Below are 27,272 nucleotides of genomic sequence, written 5' to 3'. Positions count from 1 at the left end.
GCCCGCAGGCTGTGGGTGCTCCGATTGGCTGGCGCCTCGGGAGTTGATTTGAAACTTGGCGGTTAAAGCTCCGTTTAGGAAAGGGCTGCGGGAGATCGGGGAAGCCAGGGAAGTCCGGGAAAGGGACCTTTAGTTTGGTGAGTTAAGGGGGGGGGCACATTTTAGCTCAGACTCTGCCTGTTCCAGTACCTTGGGGCTGTGGCTTTTCGTCACCGTCTCCCTGGAGGTTCCCCCCGCCTCCCACTTCAGACGCCATTTGACTCTGCAGTGTGGACTGGCTGCCCATCGTGGCAGGACGAGTGAACCTCCGGAGGCAGCGAGCAGGTTTCGCGGGAAAAGCTACCATCGCTACTACAGAGTTCTGGAACCCTCCGCGCTTTCCGCAGGCACTGAGGAGGACGACCAGTCGGGCTACTAAAATTCATCGGCAAGCTCCCTCTTATTACCCACTCAGAGACTGCCGAGGCAGGATCATGAAAGAAGAGGTGAAAGGGATTCCTGTACGAGTGGCACTGCGCTGCCGCCCTCTGGTCCCCAAAGAGATAAGCGAGGGCTGCCAGATGTGCCTTTCCTTCGTGCCCGGAGAGCCGCAGGTGCGTAGCCGAGCCCACCACCTATCTCGGAACAGCTGGGGCCAAAAAGGCAACGAGGGGCGTGGTCTAACCTTTCTCTTTTTCTTATGCCCTGTTCCTTGCCCTCCCTAGGTGGTGGTTGGTACTGATAAATCCTTTACCTACGATTTTGTGTTTGACCCATCTACTGAACAGGAAGAGGTTTTCAATACAGCAGTCGCCCCACTCATAAGAGGCATATTTAAAGGTGAGGCTGTTTAATTCGTCTAATGTTTTCTTGAGCATCTCCTATGTGCTAGCAGGAATGATGATTGGGCGCTGAAAATACAGAAAGGCGCACAGCCTGATCACATTTTCTGAAACGTTAATGTGATCTGAAAGGTTTATCCTCGGTAGCATTGCCTGAAACTCTCTGTACCCTTGAAGCTCCTTCTAGACGATTTGCTTTTTCTTTTTGTCCTTCCTTTTTCGTTTTTAGTTCTATTCGTTTGGGATTTACATTCGTCTGTCCTGGAACCTCATCAGATTGCAGGCCCTGTGGTCGGTCGGTGCCCACTTACTAGCAATGCTGCCCTCACTATTCAGTATTATTTATTCAGACATAGATAAATATCACTTCCAGGCCTTGAACGATTTAAGTCCACCGAGTAGGAAGTGTGGGTTTGTGAATAGAAAAGTAACGTGGAATACATAAAAGGTTTTATAAATTGTTCACGCATACTTTAAGAAAATAAGTTTTAAATGTTAAAAATATACAATACAGTCCATTTTGCTGTAGAAGTAAGTCAGATTTCCCCTAAAGTAACGTAGCAAATAAAAAGGACAGAACTAACTCTGCTTACTTGAGTTGGGATGAATTTCACAGAATAGGGCCCCCTGGAGCTAGGTTTTGAGTTGATGAGTAGAATGGTTTTAAATGGAGCAAGCAGACGTCCTAAAGGTCCTGAATGGTATGGCTGGTTACTAATCTCTGTGACAGAAGCGAAGGCTTTCATAGTTTTGCTGACTAGAGTGCAGTTCTAAAGAAAGACCTAGTGCCTGTTAGATGTATCTGAGAAGCAAATATCAGCTGTCAACTCTCAGATGTCAACCAAATACACCATGTGATTCAGAGTTCCTTAAGGAAAAAAGCAGACACTTGAAGTTCACAAAATGGGGATATTGCTAGGAGGCAATTTCTTTATGTGGGATGTGCAACTAGATGATATGCATAGTGCCCTTTCAACTTGTAGCCCCTGGTTTGACATGTTCTACTTTGCTTCGGAAGAGCTGGTATACTAGAAGAACAATTAGGCACATCTAACATTTGAGTCTGAACCATGTCCTTTTGCAGCGAAGGACAGGTTCAGGAGAACTGGCTAAACCTGAGTGGGGTTTGAGGCTTAGGTGGTAGTAACAGAGCCATGCGAGGGTCAAGAGTCCAATGCTTTTCGTTTGGTAATTTAGGAAAAAAATCCCTCTCTGTACACATGAAATATTAAAGGTTTCCAATATCAAGCCAATACCTCCTCTAAAAATGGTTAAGGAAAAAGACAATTCTTTGTGGTGTTCTTGCTACATTTCCATAAATTTGAGATTGTTACTTTAATATTTAAAAATTGTTCAACTGTTCAATATGCCCTGAGCCACAGCATCAGTTTTTTAAGTTTTAAATGTTTAAATATTAAAAATATACAGTACAGTTCGTCTTGCTGTAGAAGTAACTCAGATTTCCTACAAAGTAGCATAGCAAAAGTGGGGGAAAAAAAAACACGTATGAGTAGCTATTTCCAGGAAGATGTTTTTAGTTTGTCTCAAGGGATAAACTAACATCACAGGGAAGCAAATTTCATCTCTGTTTCCATCAGCTTTCTAAGACATGGTTCAGACTCATGTTGTGTTTAGCTGTGCTGTTTCAAAGAGCCATTCTACAGTGGTTTTTCCGTCTTTTTTTTTTTTTCTTTGATAATCTTGACACTTCAGATTATAGCCAATTATTTTGTAAACCGTTTCTTTAGTTCATGTGATGATTCTGATGGGATTCGGGTTGTGCATCTTTTGGCAGGAGGGAAGCTGTAGTTTCCTCTTTGGATAGTGTCGGACAGTGCATGGATTTGACTTACTCCATTATTGCGAATGTGCCTTTTGGTCTTGGGATTAAGGTGTCATTCTGCCGGGCTTCTCCACTATGAAGATAATCTTTTGTCTTTTTACATATTTGGAAGACCATTCTATGATTCTATTTCTCTTCTAATCACCCCCTTTCTTTTATCCATTCCTGAAACAATACTTTTTTTTAGCTCTTTGCTGATTATCCTGCCTAGAATGTACCTCCACAGCTTAGTCAGAGCACTACACTTCCACTTCCATATTCCTCCTTTCACTTTAACTGATACATAAAAAGTATGCTTATTATTGGGGGGCTATGTGATGTTTTGATGCATATATACATTGTGTGATGTCTCTCTTCACCCATTTAACATCTTTTTATGATGAAACCATCCTAAATCCTTTCTTCTAGTTAAGTTTTGTGTTCTAGTGAAACTGAAAATTGACTTTTAGTCTTTAGAAAGGCAATCTAAAGTAGAAAGTAATAAACGTCCGTTTGGTTAACATTGCCCTTTGTTATAAGAACAAAGTCTGTATTTTGTATGGTCAGTGGCACCCTCTCGTACTTTTAACTCTTATTACTACAGAGCCCTGAATGTTTTATAAGTTGCAGTAGAACTTCGTTTCCAAATTATTACTATCCGTACATATCTATGGCATTGTAGAAAATTATACGATGTGACTTTCTTTCCCCCATAGTCATGCCAGGTGACACCAACAATTTAGGACCCTGAAAATCTCAGTTTAGCATATTAGTTTTACCAGCAAATGCTTTCAAAACCTCAAGGTTTTCATTTGTATTAACTAATTGTTTTTAAAAAAAGATTTTATTAACAATTTTTAAAAGCCTTAGTCTTTTTAATTCAGACTCCAAAATTATGGTAGATAATAGCTTTGACATGAATATGGGAATGTGAATATGATTATGGGAATATGAACATGATTTGATTTTTTATTTTTTAAAGATTTATTTATTTATTTGAAAGGAGGAGAGAGAGAGAGAGAGAGAGAGAGAGAGAGAGAGAGAGAGACGGAAAGAATGAGACTGAGAGAATGGTTACAGTGGCTGGGGCTGGACCAGACTGAAGCCAGAAGTGTATAACTTTATCTGGGTTTTCTGCATGGGTAGCAGGAGCCCAAGCACCTGGGCCACCACCTGCTACCTTCCAGGCATGTTAGCAGGGAGCTGCATTGGTAGTAGAGCAACTGGGGATCCAGCCAATATGGGGTGCTGGCATCACAAGTGATAGCTTTACGTGCTGTGTCGCAAAGCTGACCCTGCCTTATGTTCTAGATTTAGACTGTGTTTGCCACTTTGCTGATCAACTTCCCTAAGGTTATATTTTTTAGCCTTTAAATAAATTTGGATTTATGTTTCCTTTCCAATACCATGCTTATTGTTTAGTAACTACTACCCTGTAGTCAGTGAATTGTAACAATTGAAGTTACAGTGAGAATGGCCCATTTAGTGCCTACTCTGGTTTTAGTCTTGCTTCAGTTGTAGCTGGGCCTATCTACCTCTAATTTTTTTAAAAGATTTATTTATTTTTATTGGAAAGTCAGATATACATAGAGGAGGAGAGACAGAGAGGAAGATCTTCCGTCCGATGATTCACTCCCCAAGTGAGTGCAACGGCCGGTGCTGTGCCAATCCGGAGCCAGGAGCCAGGAGCTATTCCAGGTCTCCCACGTGAGTGGCTTTGGGCCGTCCTCGACAGCTTTCCCAGGCCACAGGCAGGGAGCTGGATGGGAAGTGGAGCTGCCGGGATCAGAACCAGCGCCCATATGGGATCCCGGCGTGTTCAAGGTGAGGACTTTAGCTGCTAGGCCACATTGCCGGGCCCTCTACCTCTAATTTTAATCAAAGCTTAACTTATACAGAGAAAGAAAAATGCACAAGTAGCTAATAATTTGGATTCTACAAACATTTTTACAGGAACTGAACTCAAAACAGCAATGCAACTTTGTGGATCTTTCTGCAAATAATATTGATCACATATGACTACAACCAAAAAAAAAACATAGCTACACCCTTCAATAGGGCATTCTAATTAGTAATTTGGAAAATTACAATCAGCCAAGAAAAAAGGAAAACATAGAAGCTGGTTTACTTCTACCATTAATATGAATGTCAACATACCAATAATGGCTGTCCTTTTGATCTTTTTATATATGTGTGTATATGTACATACTTATATGTGTATACATACTCAAAAACTTTTTAAAAGAGTTTATATTTTGGGAAAGCTGTATTTCTTTGAAAGCAGGGTACCAGAGAGCAGAAAAAGTGGAGAGAGGTCTTCACTCCCTAAATGGCTGCAACAGCCAGCTCTGGGCCCGGCCAAAGCCAGGAGCTTCATTCAGATCTTCCCCACATTGGTGCAAGAGCCCAAGTGCTCCGGCCGTCTGCTTTCTTGAGTGAATTAGGGAGCTGGACCCAAGGTGGAGCAGTCAGCAGTGGAACTGGTACCCATATGAGATGCCGGTGTTGCTGTTGGTGCCTTAACCTGGCCACAACACTGGCCGCCAAGATTTTGCATTTTTATTTGAAACACACACAGAGAAAGAAAAAGAAGACATAGATTTTTCACCTACTGGTTCATTCCCAAATGTCTACAACATTTGGGCAAAGCCAGGAGACTGAAAATCCATCTGGGTCTCCTGTATGGGTCGCAGGGACTCAGTTACTTGAGCCGAGCCGTCATCTACATCCCGGGGCATGCATTAGCAGATCCTGGACTGAAACCCAGGCACTGCAGTGCAGGCATGCATAACAGCATTTCAATTCGTGTGCTGAATCAGCCCCTAATGATGAACTTTTAACTTGTTTGTTTTCAGCTAACTGTATCATGAACATCTTTGCTTGATTCTTCTTTAGTTGTTTATAAAAAGCAAAGAACATGCTCGACACTAAATCATACTTAGGTAAAAATGTTGGCAAATGTGCGGTGAGCATTCAGATAGGGAATGAATACTCTCATTGACCATGAAAAACAGTTGTTGCCTTTTTTATATGAACACTGTTACTCTCAGCAGTACATGCCAGAATCCATTCTGTTGATGCAGCTTCTAAGATTTTAATTCCCATGAAATTGCTTCAGGTAGGGAAATAGTAGAATTATAAATCTGAATGCCTTTTGACAGTGCCTTGACCACTTCCATGATTTCAGTCATATCTATAAGTGTTTGACCCAACTTTTTAAAAAGATTTATTTTATTTTTATTGGGAAGTCAGATATACAGAAAAGATTTTCCATCCATTGATTCACTCCCCAAGTGGACACAATGGCCAGAGCTGAGCCATCCGAAGCCAGGAACCTGGAGCCTCTTGTGTGTCTCCCACACGGGTTCAGGGTCCCAAGGCTTTGGGCCATCCTCCACAGCTTTCCAAGGCCACAAGCAGGGAGCTGGATGGGAAGCTGGGCTGCTGGGACTAGAAGCAGCACCCATATGGGATCTTAGCATGTGCAGGGCAAGGACTTTATCTGCTAGGCTACTGTGCCAGACCCTGACCTAACGTTTTAAGAACTATCTGTAAGGATACACATTCAGAGATTGTATTTTCCTTTGCTTGTTTTGATTATTGAAAGTGATGATGCTCTCAGAACTTTTTTTGTGCGACTGCTCTTCCTTAGGAAGCTCTTTGTCTTCAGAGAGCAGTCTCAGTGTTGTAAGGAATTGCTGAAGGAAATGGAGAATGTGGATTGGATGAAAATGTTTGAGTACCACCGTGCATGTAACTTGTATTTTGGCAGGATACAATGCAACTGTCCTGGCCTACGGGCAGACTGGCTCTGGAAAAACTTACTCGATGGGGGGTGCATATACTGCAGATCAAGAGAATGAACCAACAGTTGGGGTCATTCCTAGGGTAATACAGCTGCTGTTCAAAGAAATGGATAAAAAGAGTGATTTCGAATTTACTCTGAAAGTATCTTACTTGGAGGTAAGTGATTTATCTTGAATTTTTCTGAATTCAAAATTATCTATGGGTAGAAAAATAAATCGAAATTAGATTTTTCCTGGCATGACTCACATGGGTTAACAGCATTTTTAGTAAATTGCATTTTAATAAATTGATAGAGAAAACTTCCTGGCTCAATAGGATCTGGCCCCTACCCAATTCTTTCCTTGTTAGGATTCTTTAATCTGATTTTTAGGGGAATTGGCACTGCTGTATGGAAAGATGATAGGAATTCTTTGTGATTCCAATTTGGCCTCCATTTCTGATTCCCTGTAAAGCCTGCAGAAAAGTATTTGATTTCCTTTTTCTTTTTTTGTGTTTTGAGGCCTAAGTAACCAAGCTGCTGCTTGATGAATAATAATACACGGGTTGGATAAAACAATGAGATTCTATCCAACATATATATACTGGCCATCTACTGTATGTCCATCTCTGCTCTAGGCGCTTGGATCTCTAAGGCAGGGGGAACATATCAGTGAACAGAAATAAGTCCCTACCCTTATGGGGCTTTGCATTTTAGTGTCGTGTACAAATAGATAGGGAAATTACATCTAACCTCATGACAGCAAAAACACAGCCTAAGGAATTTGTTATATGGCTTTTGAGCAACCAGCTGGTTAGTTCTGTAGTAGGAATATGTTAACGAAAAGGAGCAAAAACTAAGCTTACATCATTTAAGCATGCATTTAGATATTGTATGTGAGTACTTCATGCTGAAGTTGAATCTTCATATGTGAGCAGATATTGGAGGTACAGAAAGCTGGAAGGGATTTAAGCATCATTGAAGTTAGTCCACTTGTGTCTCGATTAGCTTTGTTGTGGCCAAAGTAATTGAATATAAAAATAACAGCAATAATAGCAAGCTTAGTGTTTAGTATGGCTCAACAATGTCCTGCTGATTAAGATTAGGTGTCACTTCTCTTTTGCTTCTCAATTCATCCTCTTAGTAAGAATCTGCTATTCATGTTGTAACAAAATTGGTGACACTAATCAAATAACTGAATTTTGGCACCTGTGTAACTATGTGTGTCCGTTACTTCTGAAAGATTCTGTCTTTCTTAAGATTGACAAACAGAAAGAGAGACTGAAAGATCTTTCATCCACTGGTTCACTCCCCAGTTGGCTGTAATGGCCTGAGCCAGGAGTCTCTTCGGTCTCCCACGGGGGTATAGGATTCCAAGGCTTTGGGCCATCCTCGACTTCATTCCCAGGCCATAAACCAGGAGCTGGATGGGAAGTGGAGCAGCTGGCACACAAACTGGCGCCCATGAGGGTTCCCTGTGCTTGTGAGCAGAAGATTAGCTAAGTGAGCTACTGTGCTGAGCCCAAAGAATCTGTCTTAAGATAACAGCAATCTTGGAACCAAGGAAGTTATGCCATAGTATGTGTCCTGCAGTGGCAGCATTCATGTGATTGCCAGTTCATGTTCCAGCTACTCCACTTTTGATCCAGCTCCCTGCTAATAGCCTGGGAAAAGCATCAGGATGGCCCACGTGCTTTGGCTCCTGCTACCCACATGGGAGATCTGGATGAATCTCTTCTTGGCCCACTGCTGGCCATTGTAGCTATCTCGGGAGTAAACCAGCAGATGGAAGAGGTTTTTCTGTCTCTCCCTCTCTATGTAACTTTTTCAAATAAAAATATATACGTCATTTTTTAAAAAAAGCAATCTCAGTTTTGTTATAGGTAATAGTGTGAATTCATTCTTCTGAAATATCAAATGTCACATACAGTGTTAACATCCATTTCTTAATACGTTTTTTTAAGATTTGTTTTATCTTTATTGCAAAATCAGATATACAGAGAGGAGGATAGACAGAAAGATCTTCTGTCCGTTGATTCACTCCCCAAGCAGCCACAATGACCAGAGCTGCACTGATCTGAAACCAGGAGCCAGGAGGTCTTCCTGGTCTCTCATGCGAGTGCAGAGTACCAAGGCCTTGGGCCATCCTCTGCTGCTTTCCCAGTCACAAGCAGAGAGCTGGATGGGAAGTGGGACTGCCAGGATTAGAACCAGCGCCCATATGGGATCCTGGCGCAAACAAGGCGAGGACGTTAGGTGCTAGGCTACCGCAGCATGCCCCTTGTCTTAATTCTATGTATTAACAAATTCATGATAAAGAAATTTTTTAATATTGGAAATCACAGACCCAGCGCAGTAGCCTAGCAGCTAAAGTCCTTGCCTGCATGCGCCAGGATCCCATGTGGGCACTGGTTCTGATCCCGGCGGCCCTGTTTCCCATCCAGCTCCCTGCCTGTGTCCTGGGAAAACAGTCGAAGACAACCCAAAGCCTTGGGACCCTGCACCTGCCTGGGAGACCTGGAAGAAGCTCCTGGCTCCTGGCTTTGGTTCGGTTCAGCTCCAGCTGTTGTGGCCACTTGGAAGGTGAATCAGGGAACAGAGGATCTTCCTCTCTGTCTCTTCTCTCTGTATATCTGACTTTCTAAATAAAAATGAATAAATATTTTAAGAATAAAATATTGAAAGTCACAAAGAGTTTTCAAAATTAACTGACTTACCATCCAGAAATGACCTCTATTAATATTTTGTTTTTGCCACTTTATTTTAAATATTAGATTTACAATGAAGAAATTTTGGATCTTTTGTGCCCATCTCGTGAGAAAGCTGGTCAAATAAACATTCGAGAAGATCCTAAGGAAGGCATAAAGGTGTGTCTTTCTGTTATTTGGTGCTATTTTAAAATGGAAGTAACTACTGAAGTTTAAATCCCTTTCATTTGCCACTGTGGTTTTATATGCCTACTACTATCTTAGCATTTTAGAATTTATATGATCCTAATTCTTTCTGTTAATGTGGAGTTCCTACATGGGAGCTCTTGTGAGGAAGGAAGAGAGTCACACTTGTTCTTTTCACCTTCCTGTGATTTCTTGAAGGGATCCTAATATCAACTAAGTGATAGTTCATTGTTTGTGGAGTTCTGAAGCTGAGCTGTCCACTATGGTAGCTAGTAGTCAGAATGACTAAATTTAAATGAAAATTGGATCAAATTTGGAATTCAGTTCCTTCTGTGCACTAGCCATATGTCAAGCGCTCAATAGCTACATGTGGCTAGTGACAACTATAGTAGACGGCATGGATATAGAATGTATCTATGATCACACAACATTCTGCCAACACTGTAATAGACATTGCGTTAGGCTCTTGAGTGATATTAAAAAAAAGTTTCTAAGTACCATAGGAGGACAAGATGACTTCTTTGAGAGCCTTCTATCATATGTACAGATGCAGGATATAGGAGCTAGAGCTGGAAAAAAAGTTTGAGGTAAGATTCGTAGTTTATTTATATGGGCTGGACCCAATTTAAAACAGGCAGTATTCAGCTGTGGGAGAACCAGAGGCTAGAAGTAATGAAAATAGATAGTCACACTTAGGGAAACTTGGAGAAATACTGTCTTATTGATCTGCTTATTTCCTTCTTTCTCTGAACAGAGGAAAAAAAAAAAAAAGATAGCTGAAGGTTTATGTTACAGGTTAGGGGCAGATATCTATGCCGTCTAGAGTTTTTTTTTTCCTTCTTGATCAGTAAGTTGTTAACCAGATGCTGAAATCTGGGTCCAGGGATTGGACAGGAAATATGATTTTTTTTTGGTGAAAATAAAAAACCTGGGCAAACACATTTGCCCAGAAAGAGCATTGCTATGGAGCCAGCTTTTTGTTTTAATGTGCCCCCTACTAAGAAATTAAATGCTACCCACTGTTTCAGGTGAAATTTGCATAGCAAATATGAGTTCCTGACACACACGAGGGTGAATAAGGCTGAGTTTATAAACATTGTTCAGATGGGATGGTTGGGATTTAAGAAGTAGTGGAAGAGTATTCTCATAAGGACTGACTTTAGCAAGAAAGCAAATAATATATATCTAAGTTAATACAACTAGTTCAGTGTCTTGATTGGAGGATCTGGGCTGGTAAGTAAAAGGAGGTATGTTGGAACCAGAATAGGAAACCAGGCTGGAGAGCTTAATTTGTATCTATCCCTGTAAAAAGTATATAAACTGTGAAATACCTCAAAATCATGGATTATTGTGGATACTTATTAGTAAATTTTATTTAATGTGTATGTCTTTGTAAGCACATCAACTCCTAGAAATTACAATTTGTGTATGTATTCACCTGCATAGGCAGGAAACTCCTGTTTTATTTAGGTTTCCATTTTTTCAAATTCCAATCAGAAGCTAAATATAATTGGAAACTGGTAAGCATTAGTTTACTCCAAAGGAGTAGGATGATTCACATTTACTCTACTAAAAGTATGCAACCCTTAAGCAAAGCTTTTCTTCATTTAAGAGATTACAATATTTAGAAAATCTCTTTGTTTTGTTGCCCAAGGGTTGGTAATTTGGTGACATCTTAGGAGAAAAGATGTTAGGAAGTCTAGGCAGAAATGGATTAAAAAAGAGAAAGACTAGAATGAGTAAGACCAGTTGAGGACATTGTCACCTTATTTTTTAGGCATGAAGTAATGTGAACTTTTTACTTGGCAAGTAGTTGTGAAAAGGAAAAGGAGATGATGGAAGAATGAAGGAAGAATGACTAGGAATTGGTAGAAGATGATGAATGGAAGGAGTTGAACATAATCTGAGGTTTTCAGACTGAGGGGAGAGATGTTAATAGAAATGGAGAGGTAGTAGAGAGAATCTGTGTTGACAGAAAATGAATTTAGTTTATAATTTACTGACTCCAGTGTGTAAGTAGCTGGCAAGCAGAAGTAGTAAAAATAAAGGGTTAGAAATTAGGGCCACAGATGTAGCTCTGGTATATTGGGACTAATAATCATAATCATCTAGTCCAGTCTCCCCAAAGGCCTCCACGAGATTTTGACTTAAGTTCCCCTAGTTAGATACAATCCTGGGTTCATTTTTTGCTTGCCTCCTCATTACAGTGAAAACTGTACCATGCCATTTCTTTCTGGTAAAAATGAGGAATAGAATGCATCAAGATTGGGCATTTGGCCTGGTGGTTAAGTCTCTGCTTGGGACACCTGAATTCTATATCATAGTGCCAGGGATTTAGTACTGGCTCCGCTCCCAATTCCAGCTTTCTACTAAAGTATACGCTGGGAGGCAGCAAGTGCTTTTTGAAGTAATTGAATCCCTACTACTCACTAGGGAGACCTAAATTGAATTCCTGGCTCCTGCTTTGGCCTGTTTCAGCCCTCACTATTACAGATGTTTGAAAAGTGAACCAGCAGATGGAAGATTTAACTTTACCTGTCTTTACTCTGACCCGCTGTCTTTCAAATAAGTGAAGAAATTTAAAATATTAAATGAATCAGAGTTATAGGAGGAATATGGATGGGATCACAAGTATATCAGAAAACAAGAAGAAATCCCACGGTTGTTGGTACTACTGTTGGAGCCAAAGTTTGCCTTTACACAGGCTCCCGGGAGGGTCCTTTAGCCCTGGTTAGCATAAAATCTAGACTTTGTAGATTGGCTCATTTCAGACCTCTGTGTTGGAGGCTACTCTTTCTGTGTCTTTGGGGGGGGGGGGCATTTAGCTCTTTTCAGCCTACTTTCGACTAACTAGAACTCAGCATTCCTTTACTTGAGAGGCAAACACCTAGGAGGTATAACTGGACTATTATGAACGCACATCATAAACATAACCCAACCTTGGGCCAGAGTCTTTTTGCATGTCTCTGGGAGAAAGTTCGGAGAATTCAGAAATGTTACCTAAGGACCTTAGTAAGTTGATGCTCAATCCTACAGCCAAATTCCCTTGCCCTGGAACAGAAGATCCACCTTAACAATCTGCTGGAGGTGTGCAGATGGTATGCCAGAGGTCCAAAATGAGGAGAGGATAAGGGAAGGACATTGTTATCAGAGAGAAAGACTGGTCAATCCAAGATGCCTGTTAACATACATATACTCTCAACATAAAAAAGAGCACACAGTGATTTTTTTTCAAGATTTATTTATTGTTATTGGAAAGGCAGATTTACAGAGAAGAGAGACAGAGAGAAACATCTTCCATCCACTGGTTCGCTCCCCAAATGGCCACAATGGCCAGAGCTGAGTTAATCCAAAGCCAGGAGCTCAGCTCCTCTTCTGGGTCTCCCACGCGGGTGCAGTGTCCCAAAGCTTTGGGCCGTCCTCGACTGCTTTCCCAGGCCACAAGCAGGGAGCTAGATGGGAAGTGGAGCTACCGGGATTAGAATTGGTGCCCATATGGGATCCTGGCACGTTCAAGGCGAGGACTCCAACTGCTACGCTATTATGCCCAGGGCCATCTTCTATAGCTTTCCCAGGCCATAGGCGGGAAGCTGGATGGGAAGTGGAGCAGCTGGGATTAGAGCTGGTGCCCACATGAGATCCTGGCATTTCTAAGGTGAGGATTTAACCATTGAGCCCTTGAGTCAGGTGCTCCCACATGTTTTAGAAGACTAAAGTCAGTGAGATGAAACCCAGCACCCAGAACTGATGTGCAAAGTAACTTGTGCTAAAGGAAAGTAAACATTGAAAAACATTGGATATTTTGAGTATAATAGTTAGGGCAGATGATTAAATATTCTGGTTTTCAAATGTTTGAATCGCAATGAAAGCAAATTTTGATGTGCCTTTTCAATTTTTAGTAGTAGGTAAATGTGTATATAAAAGAAACATTACAATCAACCTGTTGTGTTTTTTTGTTTGTTTTGTTTTGAAATCTAAAGATCTTTTCTAGTTCCTTTCAGCTGTCACCATTGTTACTGGGGTTCCTAGGGAAGATCAGAAACCTTGGTTCCCACTGATTTTCAGAGTTGCTAGTTCAAACAGCTCTATTACCATGACTTATATTTATTAAAGCCTTTGTTTCAAACCACCAATCCTTAAATTTCTGATTAAGCGTTTGAGGTACGAATCCTAATGGTTTTTTTTTTTTTTTCCCTTGGAATTAGATTGTAGGACTTACCGAGAAGACTGTTTTTGTTGCGCTGGATACTGTTTCCTGTTTGGAGCAGGGCAACAACTCCAGGACTGTGGCCTCTACAGCCATGAACTCCCAGTCATCACGTTCTCATGCCATCTTTACAATCTCCATAGAGCAAAGAAAGAAAAATGACAAGTAAGTTCGAATTTAAAGAGTCAAGATTTTTAATGTTAGTTCTTTTAACGTTGAAATTAGGACAGCTTCTTTAGTTGATTTAACAAATCAGCATTCATCAGTACTGTGAGCACTAGTGACCAGTGAAGCCATTTGGGGTGACTTGAAAAATGTGGGGCCAGTAGAATAATGGTGTAGTAGAATAATGCTCCATGTCTGGTACCAGCATCCTATATGGACACCAGTGGGTGTCTCGACAGCTCCACTTCTTGTTCAGCTCTCTGCCTTATGGTCTGGGGAAGCAGTGGAGGGTGGCTTAAGTCCCGGGAGAATGGCAGACCTGGAGGAAGGTTCTGGCTCTTGGCTTCAGACTGGCGCAGCTGCTGCTGTTGTGGCCATTTTGATAGTGAACCAGCAGTAAAAACAACCAATCTCTCTGCGTCTGTCCTTCTCTCTGTAACTCTGCCTTTCAAATAGAAATAAATATTTTAACAAGGAAATAAATGAGAGCAGCAACTTTGAAACTCAGCTACTGTCAAACTTGTGTACTGTTCTCATTTGTGTCTTTCTATCATTATCACAGGAATAGTAGCTTTCGCTCCAAGCTGCATCTGGTAGACCTTGCTGGATCAGAAAGGCAGAAAAAAACGAAGGCTGAAGGAGATCGTCTAAAAGAGGGTGAGAGAGTAATTAAAGTCCTCGCACAACTCCTAGCACTGTTGTGGCTATTGTTGATGTTTTGCCTGCGTTATTTTAGATCACATTCTAACAGAAACTATTCCATTGGAGCTTGATTTCAGAAGATGTGAAAAATTGTTTCTTTCCCTTGCACTCATTCTTCTAATTCAGGTATGAGATTTGGATCTGGCCCTTGGATTGATTTCATCTGGTCCAGGCAAGTTTTAGTTTTTGGTTTGTTTTACCTGCAACCACTTCTAATTAAAATCAACGTCCTGGTCCTATTATTTCAAGTATTCACTATCCCTTCCAAATGTTATCACATAAACCTCATCAGCATGGTTTCCTTACAATCATTCAAGTCATTGAATTTAAATGATGAAGCTCCTAAGGTTAGAAGAACCCTATGGTTTATGCTCTTAGAAACCTTCATCTAGCATGGTAGTGTTCTGGTAATGTGCATGCACTGAGAATGGCCCTTCAAGTGATCATTAACATAGCTAACAAAAATGAATATTTGGACCCTTTTGCTCAATTTTGAGCTCCAGGATTTTATAATAAAAGATTTTGTCAGATTCCTTGCTAAGTCCAGGTATACTATGTTGATTGCCTTTCTTGCAGCTACTAGCTTAGTAACAGTATAGAGAAGAAATCAGAGTTAACGTAAATTGAGTTTTTCGTGGTGGATTCAATCTGGCTTCTAGTACTTATTCTTCCTTTTTGAGGTTTTTGTAGGCCATCCTTATAATAATCCATTCTAGACTTCCATTGAAGTCACAAATATGTAGTTTATGAAAGTTAACTTTTACCCCATTTTGAAACATAAAATTACACCTGCCTTATCTCCTGGAACATTTCTCTCTGATTCCTCAAAAATTATCAACATAGCTTCAGTGGTCTCATTTGAAATTACTCCCAGTTCCATTGGGCTATAGGTCATGTAGTTTGAAATATTTGAACTCTTATTAAAAGTGCTTGCACTCTCAGTTACTGTCAGTTATACTGGGCTTCCTTTCTTTTGTAGGAACTGAGAAAGCCAAAGCAAAAATAGTAATTGAGGAGTTGGCATCTTTTTGACATTTGTCATTATTATATTGCTGAGACAGGGCAGAGACCTGTTTTACATTCAGCTCTTTGTTCTAAGCACTTTTTTAAAAGATTTATTTATTTTTTATTTTTATTGGAAAGTCAGATATACAGAGAGGAGGAGAGACAGAGAGGAAGATCTTCTGCCCGATGATTCACTCCCCAAGTGAGCGCAAAAGCCGGTGCTGCGCCAGTCCGGAGCCAGGAGCCAGGAACTTCCTCCAGGTCTCCCACATGGGTGCAGGGTTCCAAGGCTTTGAGCCATCCTCGACTGCTTTCCCAGGCCACAGGTAGGGAGCTGGATGGGAAGTGGAGCTGCCGGGATTAGAACTGGCGCCCATATGGGATCCTGGTTCATTCATGGCGAGGACTTTAACCACTACACTAGGCCACGCCACCGGGCCCTGTTCTAAACATTTTTTTTTTTTTTTTTTAGTTTTAAAGTAAGATTTATTAGAAAAAGTTGCGAAAGTAGACTCCCATCGTAGTGATGGGAGGGGGCCTCGAGATAGAAAAGACCCTAGCCCTCTGCCATAGTGGCAGGAGGAAAAGTAAGAAAAACCCTGTTCTAAACATTTTTAAAAGAGCTCTTTTTGTTCAATGTTTTCACTTTGAGAGTTAACCTTAATACTATCTGAAAGGTGCTTACACAGTCTTTGTTTCCTATTTGTACATTTCAGGGTTATTTTATTTAGACGCTTTATTGAGATGCAGTTCACATGCTGTAACATTCTCTCATTTAGCTGTGTACATCAGTGGGTTTTAGTGTGTTCACAGAAGTCTGTCACCACAGTTTGGCTTTAGAACATTTCATCCCCCAGAAAGTAGCTCCATGCCCATTTAGCAGTCCCTCCCCAGTCCCAATCCCCTTCCCTCGCCTTTGCTAGGCATTAACCTATAATTCATGTGAATATAATTGCACTCAGAGTTGTTCGGTGACTGTCTTCCCCTCCCGTGGCGTGAGATTGTCAAGGTTCATCCACATTGTGGCAGTGTCAGTACTTTATCCCCTTTTATCGTCAGACAACATTCCTTTATATGGAAATGGTGTGTTTTTATTAATCTGGTGACATTTTGAATTGTTTCTGTTTTTCATTACTGTAAATGCTGCTATATGAACATTTGTGTACATATTTTTACATGAACACATGTTTTCATCTCTCCTGGGTGTATATTTAAGAGAGGGATTGCTGGGTCATATTGATAATGCTATGTTTAACTTTTGGAAGAGCTGCCAGAATGTTTTCCAAAGCAACCATACCATTTTCCATTCCCACCAGCAATATAAAAGGGATCTAATTTCTCTACATTCTCACATGTTATTATGTCTTTTTAATTACAGCCAGTCCAGGGGGTGTGAGGTGGTATCTCATTATGGTTTTCATTTTTATTTCAATGGTAGCTAATGATGTTGAGCATCCTTTCATGTGCATTTTGGCAATTTGTATTTCATATGCTTATTGGTAATTTGTCCATTCGTATTACATTTGATTCATTTGGAGTTTTTTGTATGTGATGTGAAATACTGGTCCAAGTTCAGTCTTTGTGCATGTGGATATACAGTTATCTCAACATCATTTTTGAAAGGACTATTTTCCCCATTGAATTGTCTTGGCATCCTTGTCAAGAAGCAATTAGAGTCTGTATTCCATCAGTCTTTTATACGTCTGTACTTGCATAGCTTTATAGTACAGTTTGAAATTGGGAAATGTGAGTTCCCCAACTCTGTTCTTTTTTAAGATTGGCTGTTCTTGGTCCCTTGCATTTCCATATGAATGTTAGGATTAGCTTGTCAATTTCTGCGAAGGCACCAGCTGGGATTTTCATAGGGATTGTGTTAAATCCACAGATCATTTAAGAAATACTGCCATCTTAACAATGTCTTTAAATGCATGAACATGGTCTTTCATTTATGTAAGTCTTCTTTAATATCTTGTAATAATTTTAATTTCCAGAGTGTAGATTTTTTTAATTTATTTTTTTGTTGCAAAGGCACATTTACAGAGAGAAGGAGAGACCGACAGATCTTCCATCTGCTAGTTTACTCCCCAAATATCTGCAATGGCCACAGCTGAGCCGATCCAGAGCCAGGAGCCAGGATAGTCTTCCAGGTCTCCTACGTGAATGTAGGGTCCTAAGGCTTTGGGCAATTCTCTTTCTGCTTTCCCAGGCCACCAACAGGGAGCTGGATGGGAAGAACTTGTACACAACTTGTACACAAACCAGAAACAATATAGAATGCCAGTACATGCAAAGCAACGATTTAGTCACTAGGCTATCATGCCAGACCTAATTTTTCATACAAACTTTTTGAAGTACCCTCACTGACATGATCACTCTGGTTTTTTTGTGTCATTGGCACGGTGTGCTGTGTTGATTTTTGCCCATTAGCAAACTTTGTGTGCTTAGGATATACCTCACACATTTTTGTTTAGTGATTGTCCTACACTAATTTTGTAATCTCGGAATTCCCTGTAGTTGCCATCACAGAAATGTCTGCTCAGTAAATATAGGGATTAATTTATGATTGTTCTCAAATTTACTTCAGTGCAATAGGCTTGAAAATCTCCCACAGTGTGCATGTGTGTGTGCATGTGTGTGTACGCGCACACACACGCACGTGCCTTCAACACTTAGCGACTTCGCAACTTTGTCTTAGCCTGCCTTTACTGCTTGCACAAGGTCCAGGGCTTCAACACTAAAGGTGTGTTTTAATTCTACAAGCATGTTTTTTTATTGATTTGAAAGAGTAACAGATTCACAGAAAGGATTCAGCCACAGATTCACTCCTCAAATAGCCGCAACAGGTGGGGCTTGGTCCAGGCAGACGCCAGGAGCCAGGAACTCCATCTAGGTCTCTCACTTGGGTAGCATTGTAAGTGCTGGCTTAGCCGTTTGCAGCACACTGCCAGGCCTCAAAATAATTCTTCGAAGCTCCCTGTGGACACCTAATTTCCAAGATCTTCCTTGTAAGGTGTCAGTTTTGTGCTTGCAACACTTAGGGTCAACCCAACAATGATGACAGTAAACAAAATCTTACCCTGTGACGTATTATGTTGCTAAGTTGTGGTGTTTGGTAGGTTAGATGCATTTTGACTTAAAGTAGTTAGGGCTTGTGATGGGTTTGTTCTAAGTAGATACACATCTGTGTATGAGACTGTCTCCCTGTACTGCTAGCAGTATTAGATATTATTGACCTTTTTCATCTGGGCCTATCTTAAATATTGCATTCTATTTTAAAAACTTATTTCCCTAATTTTGCATGAAATTCATGTCTAATTTTCAATTTATTAGACATGTGTCTCTCTTTCCATTTTTATGAGTGCCTATTCATACCCTATACTTTATGTTATTTCATATTGTGTTTTGCTTGTGCAGGGTAGGAGTTGCATTCATATCATCTGTGTGCTTTCTTGTTTTATATATAAAATTGGCTAATTTAGGAGTGATTTTTTCTTCAGCTTCAATAATGTGTAATTGTAGTATTCAAGGCAGACTGTGATGTTTGATACATATATAGGACAAGACTTGAAAAAGTTCATGGAAAGATGAAATTAAAATGTTTATTTGGGTGCAAAAAATTTTTGAAATACATACAAAGATTTTTCATGATATACTTTTTGCATGAAACATCTGAATACACTTTGAAATGTTTATTTAGATATATCACATATCCATTATCTCATGAAGTTACATTTTAGTATATTTTTTCTTGAAGTGAAATTTGTACGCAGTAAAATGTGAACATTTTAAATTCTCAACTGAAGGAATTTTCATAGGTGTATGCATTCATGTATTTACCACCCAAAACATGATATGAAGTGTTTCAGTCTCCCCAAGAGGAGATAGCCCTTTCCAGCACCCTTTCCCTCTTCTATCTCACACAGCCACTTCCTGATTTCTGTTGCCATAAATTAGTTTTGCATATTTGCAGACCTCATAGAAATAAGATGATGTAATGCTTTCTTGTGTCTGTGTACACCTGACTTCTTTTGCTTAATATATACATTTTAAATTTTTTCATCCTCCTGTTTCATTAGTGATTGATTTATTTCTATTGCTGGGTATTATTCCATTCTATGGTTATATCTGTAGCACTGTTATTTTTTTTTTTTATTTTCAATATATATTCTCAAAGGCAGAATGACAGGGAGAGAGGAGAAAGCAAGATCAGTTTATCAGTTTTCAATCTACTAGTTGACTCCCTGAACAGTTGCAACAGCCAGCACTGTGGGGGGTTAAAGCCCAGAGCCCAGAACTCCCTTTGGCTTTCTCATGTAGGTGACAAGGATCTGAGTACTTGATATCATCTGCTGCCTTCCCAGGCACTTTAGTAGGAAGCTGGATCAGTAGTGGAAGAACTGGGATTCAAACTGGCACACTGATATGAGCTGCAATGGCCTAATGCCCTGTGCCATAATGCCCACCCCAATAAATTACTAGTAATGAAAAAGGGTAAATATAAGCCCAGGTTTATAATGAAGTCCCTAACAATTCTCTCACCTAGCTTTACTGTTTTACATCCAGCAGTGATGAGAATTCCAGTTTTCCACTACTTCATGAAAATTCTCCTTATCATGGTTTTTATTTGTATTTCTGAGATAATAAATGTTGAGCCCATTTTCGTGTCCTTTCTGAATGTTCCTATATCTTTTTTAAGTATCCATTTGTCTTTCAACCGTTTTAAGAAGTTGAGTTGTTCATCATTTTATTGATGATTTATAGAAATATTTTATATGATTTGGATCTAATGTCAGCTGTTTACAAGACAGAGTTTTTCTTTCTGGTCTGTAGCTTGTCTGTCTTTTTAATGGTGCCTGTTGATAATAAAAGTATTAATTTCAATGAAGTCTAATTTATCAAAAACTTTTTTAATGTTTAGTGTCTTTGGTGTCCTAAAACAACTGCCTACTGCAGAATCATAGGTATTCTCCTGTGTTTCCCGCTTGAAACTCTATCATTTTAGCTTCTATAATCTTTTTTAACATAGCCTTTGGTTAGAATGTGAGAAATGGATTGAGTATCATATTTCCCACACCTCCCATGGATGGATAGGCTGTTGTTCCAGCGCCATTTGTTAAAAAGAAGTCCCTTCATCCACCAAGTTAACTTAGTGTCTTGGTGCATTGAGTTGTCTGTGTGTATGCAGTCTATTTCTAGACTCTCTTCTACTCTGTTAGTGGATTTGTTTATTCTTAGACCTGTCTAGCTTGTACTTTTCTTGATATGTGGGAGGGCAAGTTCTTTTTCCCTCTTATCAGAATTGTTTTATTTTCTCTTACAGATAAATTTTAGAATCAGGTTGTCAAGTGATATGAATTCTTTTTAGTATCTTTATGGCAAGCTGAATTCAGTTTGTAGGATCGAGTCTTCTCATCCAGAAGCATGATCTCTCTGCATTTGTTCAATTCTTATTTGATATCCCTTAGTAAGTTCTGTGATCTTAATGTAATTCTTTTTGAAAGGTTAATTTATTTATTTGAGAAGAAGAGTTGCAGAGAGGGCAAGACTGAGAGAGAGGGATCTTGTGTCTGCTGCTTTGGCAGAAGCAGCCACAATGGCCAGGGCTCAGCCAGGAGCTTCAGCTCAGACTGTTTCAAGCATATCAGGGACCAGCTTTGCTGCTTTCCCAGGCACATCAGCCCAGAGCTGGATCAAAAGTGGAACAGCTAGAGTTGAGCCAGTACCCATGTGGGATGTCAGCTCTGCAGGTGGCAACTTAACGTGCTGCACCACAGCACTGGTCCACAACAGTGGTATATTTATGTCTTATGTAATTCGTATGCCAAGTATCTTTATAGGCTTATATCAGGATATTATAGCTTTTGTTGCTATTTTGAATATTACTTTTTCTGGTTTTTATTCTTGTCTAGGGAAAGTATTACTTTTTAATTTTTGCTTTTGTATCATCTAACCACATTGATGAATTGCCTTATCATTTGTCAAATGATTTGGAGGATTTTTCTGGGTGGATATTGGTATTATTTTTAAGTAGACATTGCCTCTACCTTTCTAATATTTAATATCCTATTTTTTTCCAATTGAATATTATCAATGGTAGTAGATGTCCTTATCTTTTCTTTAACCAGAAAAGAAGATCTTCCTCTCTGTCTCTACTCCTCTCTCTATATATCTGACTTTGCAATAAAAATAATTAAATCTTAAAAGAAATACATATTTTTAAAGATTGATTTTACTTGAAAGTCAGAATTGCTGAGAGACAGAGGAGAGACAGAGAGAGATCTTACATTTGCTGGATTACTCCCTAAGTAGCCACCATGACCAAAGCTGAGCAGGCCAGGAGCCAGGAGCTGATGCAGGGTCTCATGAGCCGTTTTGTGCTGCTTTCTCGGACCATTAGCAGGGAGCTGGATGGGAAGGGAGCAGCCGGGACACAAAGCAAACCAGTGCCCATATGGGATGCAGGCACCACGTGCTGAGGATTAGCTCACTACATTACTATACCAGCTCCAGGAACTGCATAGTTTAAAAATAGGAAAGGAATGTTGGGTTTTATCACTGAGAATGAATCATTACATAGTTTTTCCATTTTTAACTTATTGAGAGAATAGATTGTGAAAATATATTTTCTGGACTAAAGCTGTGGCATGGCCTATAAAGTTGCTGTCTGAGAAGCTGACATGTCATCTGGGTGCCAGTTAGTTTTGATCCTGCTTCCTGCTAATGTGCTTGGGAAAGCAGCACAAAATGACTCAAATGCTTGGGCTTGACTTCGACTCGGCCTATTCCCAGTTGCAGCCATCTGGGGAGTGAACCAGTGGATGGAAGATAGATTGGTCTCTGTCTGTCTGTCTCTGTCTCTCTCTCTCTCTGTAACCCGGCCTCTCAAATAAACAAAATCTTAAAAATGAACCTATTTTCTATCCTTTCCAAAACTGAATCTGATTGATTTTTTTTGTGTGTGTATAGTACTGAATTTATTAATTTCTTGTTTAGGACTTTGACAATTTTTTTTTCCTGTGAGAGAGTAGCCTTTATTATTTTTTTTGTATGTGTTTTCATTGACCAGTTTTAGCTTTGAAGCTCTTTCCAACTATAAATATAAAGCAAGTCGGGAGCATTTCATTCTTTTTTTTTTTTTTTTTTTTTTTGATTCTCTGGTAGAATTTATATAACATGGGAATTACTTACCTCTGAAGAAATCTTGATACGATTTTCTATATATTGAGCCATTTGGTAATTTACATTTTCTTAGAAATTTATTTTTCATTTTTGTGTAGGCTATTAAATATATCGCTATTGATTGACCTTTCTTGTTTGTTTTAAAATTTGCTTATTTTATTTGAGAGCCAGAACTCCCATCTTTTGGTTCACTCCTGAAATGTCCACAATAGTCAAGTCTGAGTGAGGCTGAAGCCAGGAATTCAATCCAGGTTCCTAAGTGGGTGGCAGGGGAGTAAACACTTGAGCCATTTGGGACCTGGCCGCTTCCCAGGCACATGAGCAGTAAGCTTCATCAGACGTGAGTCAGTTGGAACTCAAATCAGTGCCCATGTGGTATACTGGCATTGCAGGCAGAAGCTTAACTTGCTAAGCCACAATGCCATGTTATATGTTTTGAAGCTTTGCTGCTAGCTATATAAAGTATCCTGCCATATATCTTATGACTTGGTAGCTATTTTGTCTCATTAATATTCCTTTAGCTACCTGTTAGTCCTTGCTTGGTATTTTTTGTCTTATGTATTTTATGTAACTTGATTTTACTTATGCATTCATTCACTTATTCCCCATCTGATGTTCCTAGAAGGCTTTAAGCTATATATTGTTACGTATTTGTTTAGATTTACTCATGCCGTTTCATTGTTTACTAGCCCCTTGCCTACTCGTTGCTCTGGAGACATACCCGTTGTCCACAGCATCCCCCTTGCTTTTTTTTTTTTTAAAGATATTTATTTATTTTTATTACAAAGTCAAATATACACAGAGGAGGAGAGAGAGAGAGGAAGATCTTCCATCCGATGATTCACTCCCCAAGTGACCCCAACGGCCGGTGTTGTGCCGGTGCTGCGCTGATCCGAAGCCAGGTCTCCCACACAGGTGCAGGAACCCAAGGCTTTGGGCTGTCCTTGACTGCTTTCCCAGGCCACAAGCAGGGAGCTGGATGGGAAGTGGAGCTGCTGGGATTAGAACCGGCGCCCATATGGGATCCCGGCGCATTCAAGGCAAGGACTTTAGCCACTAGGCCACAGCGCCGGGCCCATCCCCCTTGCTTTCAACACACACGAGCTTCCAATGTGTGGCACTCTTGGAGTTGCTGCTGCATTTGGCAGAAGTTCTCTTCTTTATGATTTTTTGAGTGTGTTTCTTTGATGTACCTGCTTTCAGTTTCTCAAGGATTTTTTAAAAAAGATTTAATTAGTTTTATTGGAAAGGCAGATCTACAGAGATAAGATGCAAAGATCTTCCATTCGCTGATTCACTCCCCAAGTGGCTGCAGTGGCTACAACTGAACCAATCTGAAGCCAGGAGCCAGGAGCTTCCTCTGGGTTTCCCAAATGGGTGCAGGATCACAAGGCTGTGGGCCATCCTCTACTGCTTTCCCAGACCACAGGCAGGGAGCTGGAAGTGAAGTGGGGCTGCCAGGACTAGAACCAGCACCCATACCAGGCACGTTTTAAGGCAAGGATTTTAGCCACTAGGCTACCGTGCAGGGCCAGTTTTTCAGGGATTTTACAGTTTCTAATCCACAGGTGATGGATTCGCAGGTGTTTGGTGGCTTTCTTCATTTGGCAGTATCTGCTTACAGGTTCAGAGATTCTTACAGGAATTTCATTCAGTTGCATTAAAGGGTTTTTTTACATACCCATTCTGGTCTCATATCTTAGCTTTAGAGCTTTGTTTTTCTCATTTGTAAAGTAAAATTTAAATATATACCTCCATAAGGAATTAATAGAACTCATATTTGTAAAGCACATTGTATGACTTCTCGTAAATATTAGCCTGTTCATAATTAACTCCTTCTTATTTGTGTTTACTTGCTCTGTGTAATTAATAAAGAATACTGGTTATACTAATGCTCATCTATACAATCTCACCTAAACTTAGACCATTGGAAGCTTTCTAAGATACTTGTCAACATTTGAAATCGATTTTGAGGGTGAATGGGGCATTTGTGGGTGTGGATTATACCCATGGAAGTTAAGATTTCCTTAGCTTGCCATTCCCAAAGGCAAGTCCTCTCCTGTGGGCGGGAATAATTTTCTGCCTGTGGAGAGACAGGAAAGTTGCCAGCCTCTTGGCGGTATTTTCAGAGGGGTGACACAACCCATCATAATTTTGTCACAGATTGCATTACTTGGGGGTATGAGAAAGAGGATGGGTTAGATTTGATTTGTGAGGCAAAGAAGTTAACGACAGCATCACAGTTGAGTCTCAAATCAAGTGGAAGGTGATGCCAAGAACTGAAGGAAAACTAGAAAGAAAGCAAGAAACATGTGCTGCATAATGGTATTTCACTCAGTGGTGGCCCACATATCCCTCAGGAGTCCCATAAGATGACATCACCTAGTGATGTAGTGACCATCTTCTTTTGTAGAAGTACACTTGTGATCTTTGTATAATTATCAAAATGCCTAATGGTGCTTTTCTCAGACTGTATCCCCTGCCATGAAGTAACATGGGGCTAGATATAGGAAGCAGACAGCAGAGGGAAAGATAACGAATGCGAATTTGGACATGACTGATTCAGTGTGCGTGTTAGAGTAGTCCAGAGGAAAAAAATGGCACCAAGACAGTAGCTCAGAGGCAGCATCTGTGCCAGAGATCAATATTGGAATCAATATTTGGAATTACTGTGTAGGAGAAGACTACATAATGAGGGAGCGAACACTACATGTTAGCATGGAATGTGCATTATGCAGGACCAAAGATAAAGGACTCAAAGAGGTTAAAGAGGCAGTCAGTAGAGAATTGTATCTAATAAATTGTATCTAGCAAGAGTTTCATTCCCACTTGAGAGTATAGGATGACACTTAAGTATTAACATCATCAGTGTGATTATACAGGGTGGGGGATGAAAAGAGGCGAAGAGGGTAAGCAAGTGCCATAGCAGGTAAAGCTGCCACCAGTGATGCTGGCATTCCAAATGGATGTAACTTCAAGTCCTGGCTGCTGTGCTTCTGATCTAGCTTCCTGCTAATGGCCTGCGAAAGGCGGTGGAGGATGCTCTAAGTGTTTGAGCTGTTTCTACCCTTGTAGGAGACATAAAGGAAACTCCTGACTCCTGTCTTTGTCCTGGCCCAGCTATGCCCACAGAGCCATTTGGGGAACAAACCAGCAAATGAAACATTCTCTATCTGTCTTTGGAAGGGAATCTCTCTTTGTAACTCTGACTTTCAAATAAATATGTCTTGAAAAAGAAGAGAAGAAGCATATGGGCTTGTCCATTGTAGGTTTCTTTTTTTAAGATTTATTTATTTCTATTGGAAAGTCAGATATACAGAGGAGGAAAGACAAAGAGCAAGATCTTCCATCCACTGATTCAGTCCCCAAGCTGCTGCAACACCTGGAGCTGAGCCAATCCAAAGCCAGCAGCCTGGAGCCTCTTCCAGGTCTCCCACACAGGTGTAGGGTCACAAGGTTTTGGGCCATCCTCCATTGCTTTCCCAGGCCACAATCAGGGAGCTAGATGGGAAGCAGAACTGGCACCTATGTGGGGTGCCAGCATGTGCAAGGCAAGAACTTTAGCCATTAGGCTATCACACAAGCCCCATTGTGGTTTTTGGTCATCTTAGCCAAAGCAGTATACTTTGGGTGATGAAGGATTGGAGCAAGTTGCATCCGGCTGAGGGGACTTTAATTACCATTCTAAAGGATGCTTCCCTTTTTCATCAATTCTTCCTGTATCTATTGACAATCTGGAGTGATCTGTAGCTTGTTTCTGAACTTTACACACATGGTTTCTTCTGTGAATGACTTTCTTTGCTCAATATTATGCTGTTGAGATTCAATCATCTTGATTATATAGCTCTATTCTAGCATTTTTTTCATAGGTGAGAGAGAAGTTGCCAGTTTTTCCCTACTTCATGTATCTGTTTTTTTATTTACTAATTTTTATTTTTGTTGGAAAATCAGATTTGTAGAGAGGAGAGACAGAGAAAAATCTTCTATCAACTGGTTCACTTGCCAAATGTCTGCAACAGCCAATCCAAAGTTACGAGGAGATAGGCTTCTTCCAGGACTCCCATGCAGATGCAGGGTCCCAAGGCTTTGGGCCAGCCTCTTCTGCTTTCTCAGGCATAACCAGGGAGCTGGAAAGGAAGAGGAGCAGCTAGGACATAAACTAATGCCCATATTGGGTCCCAGGACATGCAAAGCAAGATTTAATCACTCAGCTATTGCGCTGGTCCTAGTCCTGGGCTATTCTAAAGTTGCTTTCCTCCGGAGAATCTAGTTTCTGATTTGAAACTAGAATGGTATTAGTGCTTTATTATTTGGAGTGATAATCACTGTTGGTTTTGGTAAGTTATACTTAATTCTTTTAGATCGAGAGAACCTTTAGAGCAGTTGTCTTATTTCCTTTAGCAATTCTGTTTCCTTAAAGTCCTTTGCAAAGTATTCTCTTTGGCTTTTCGGTCTTCTAGGTGTGTTGTTCTTTGCTCTTTTTAAAGAATTTTTTATTTTTATTTGAAAGGCAGATTTATAGCGAGAAGGAGAGACAGAGAGAAAGGTCTTCCATCCACTGGTTCACTCCCCAAATGGTCTCGATGGTCAGAGCTGAGGAGATCCGCAGCTGGAGATAGGCGCCTTTTCCAGATCTCCCATGTGGGTTCAGGGGCCCAGGGACTTGAGCCATCCTCTGCTACCTTCCCAGGTC

At 40.4% G+C, this 27,272-nt stretch overlaps 1 protein-coding gene across 2 annotated transcripts in view; it reads left to right on the top strand.

Moving 5' to 3' along the window:
- The first annotated feature begins 79 nt into the window (after positions 1 to 79).
- KIF4A (kinesin family member 4A) overlaps positions 80 to 27,272 on the top strand; it is a 144,270-nt gene continuing 117,077 nt past the window's right edge. For both annotated transcript variants that reach the window (XM_058658272.1, XM_058658271.1), the window contains exons 1-6: positions 80 to 593; positions 705 to 819; positions 6,416 to 6,606; positions 9,202 to 9,294; positions 13,527 to 13,693; positions 14,256 to 14,350. In XM_058658272.1, the coding sequence (XP_058514255.1) occupies positions 474 to 593; positions 705 to 819; positions 6,416 to 6,606; positions 9,202 to 9,294; positions 13,527 to 13,693; positions 14,256 to 14,350 (781 nt within the window). In that variant the 5' untranslated portion in view covers positions 80 to 473. The remainder of the gene's footprint in view (positions 594 to 704; positions 820 to 6,415; positions 6,607 to 9,201; positions 9,295 to 13,526; positions 13,694 to 14,255; positions 14,351 to 27,272) is intronic.

This window comes from Ochotona princeps, chromosome X, assembly GCF_030435755.1.
Source record: "Ochotona princeps isolate mOchPri1 chromosome X, mOchPri1.hap1, whole genome shotgun sequence".
In the NCBI taxonomy this organism is placed as follows: domain Eukaryota; kingdom Metazoa; phylum Chordata; class Mammalia; order Lagomorpha; family Ochotonidae; genus Ochotona; species Ochotona princeps.
This window is presented reverse-complemented; position numbering and strand designations above follow the sequence as displayed.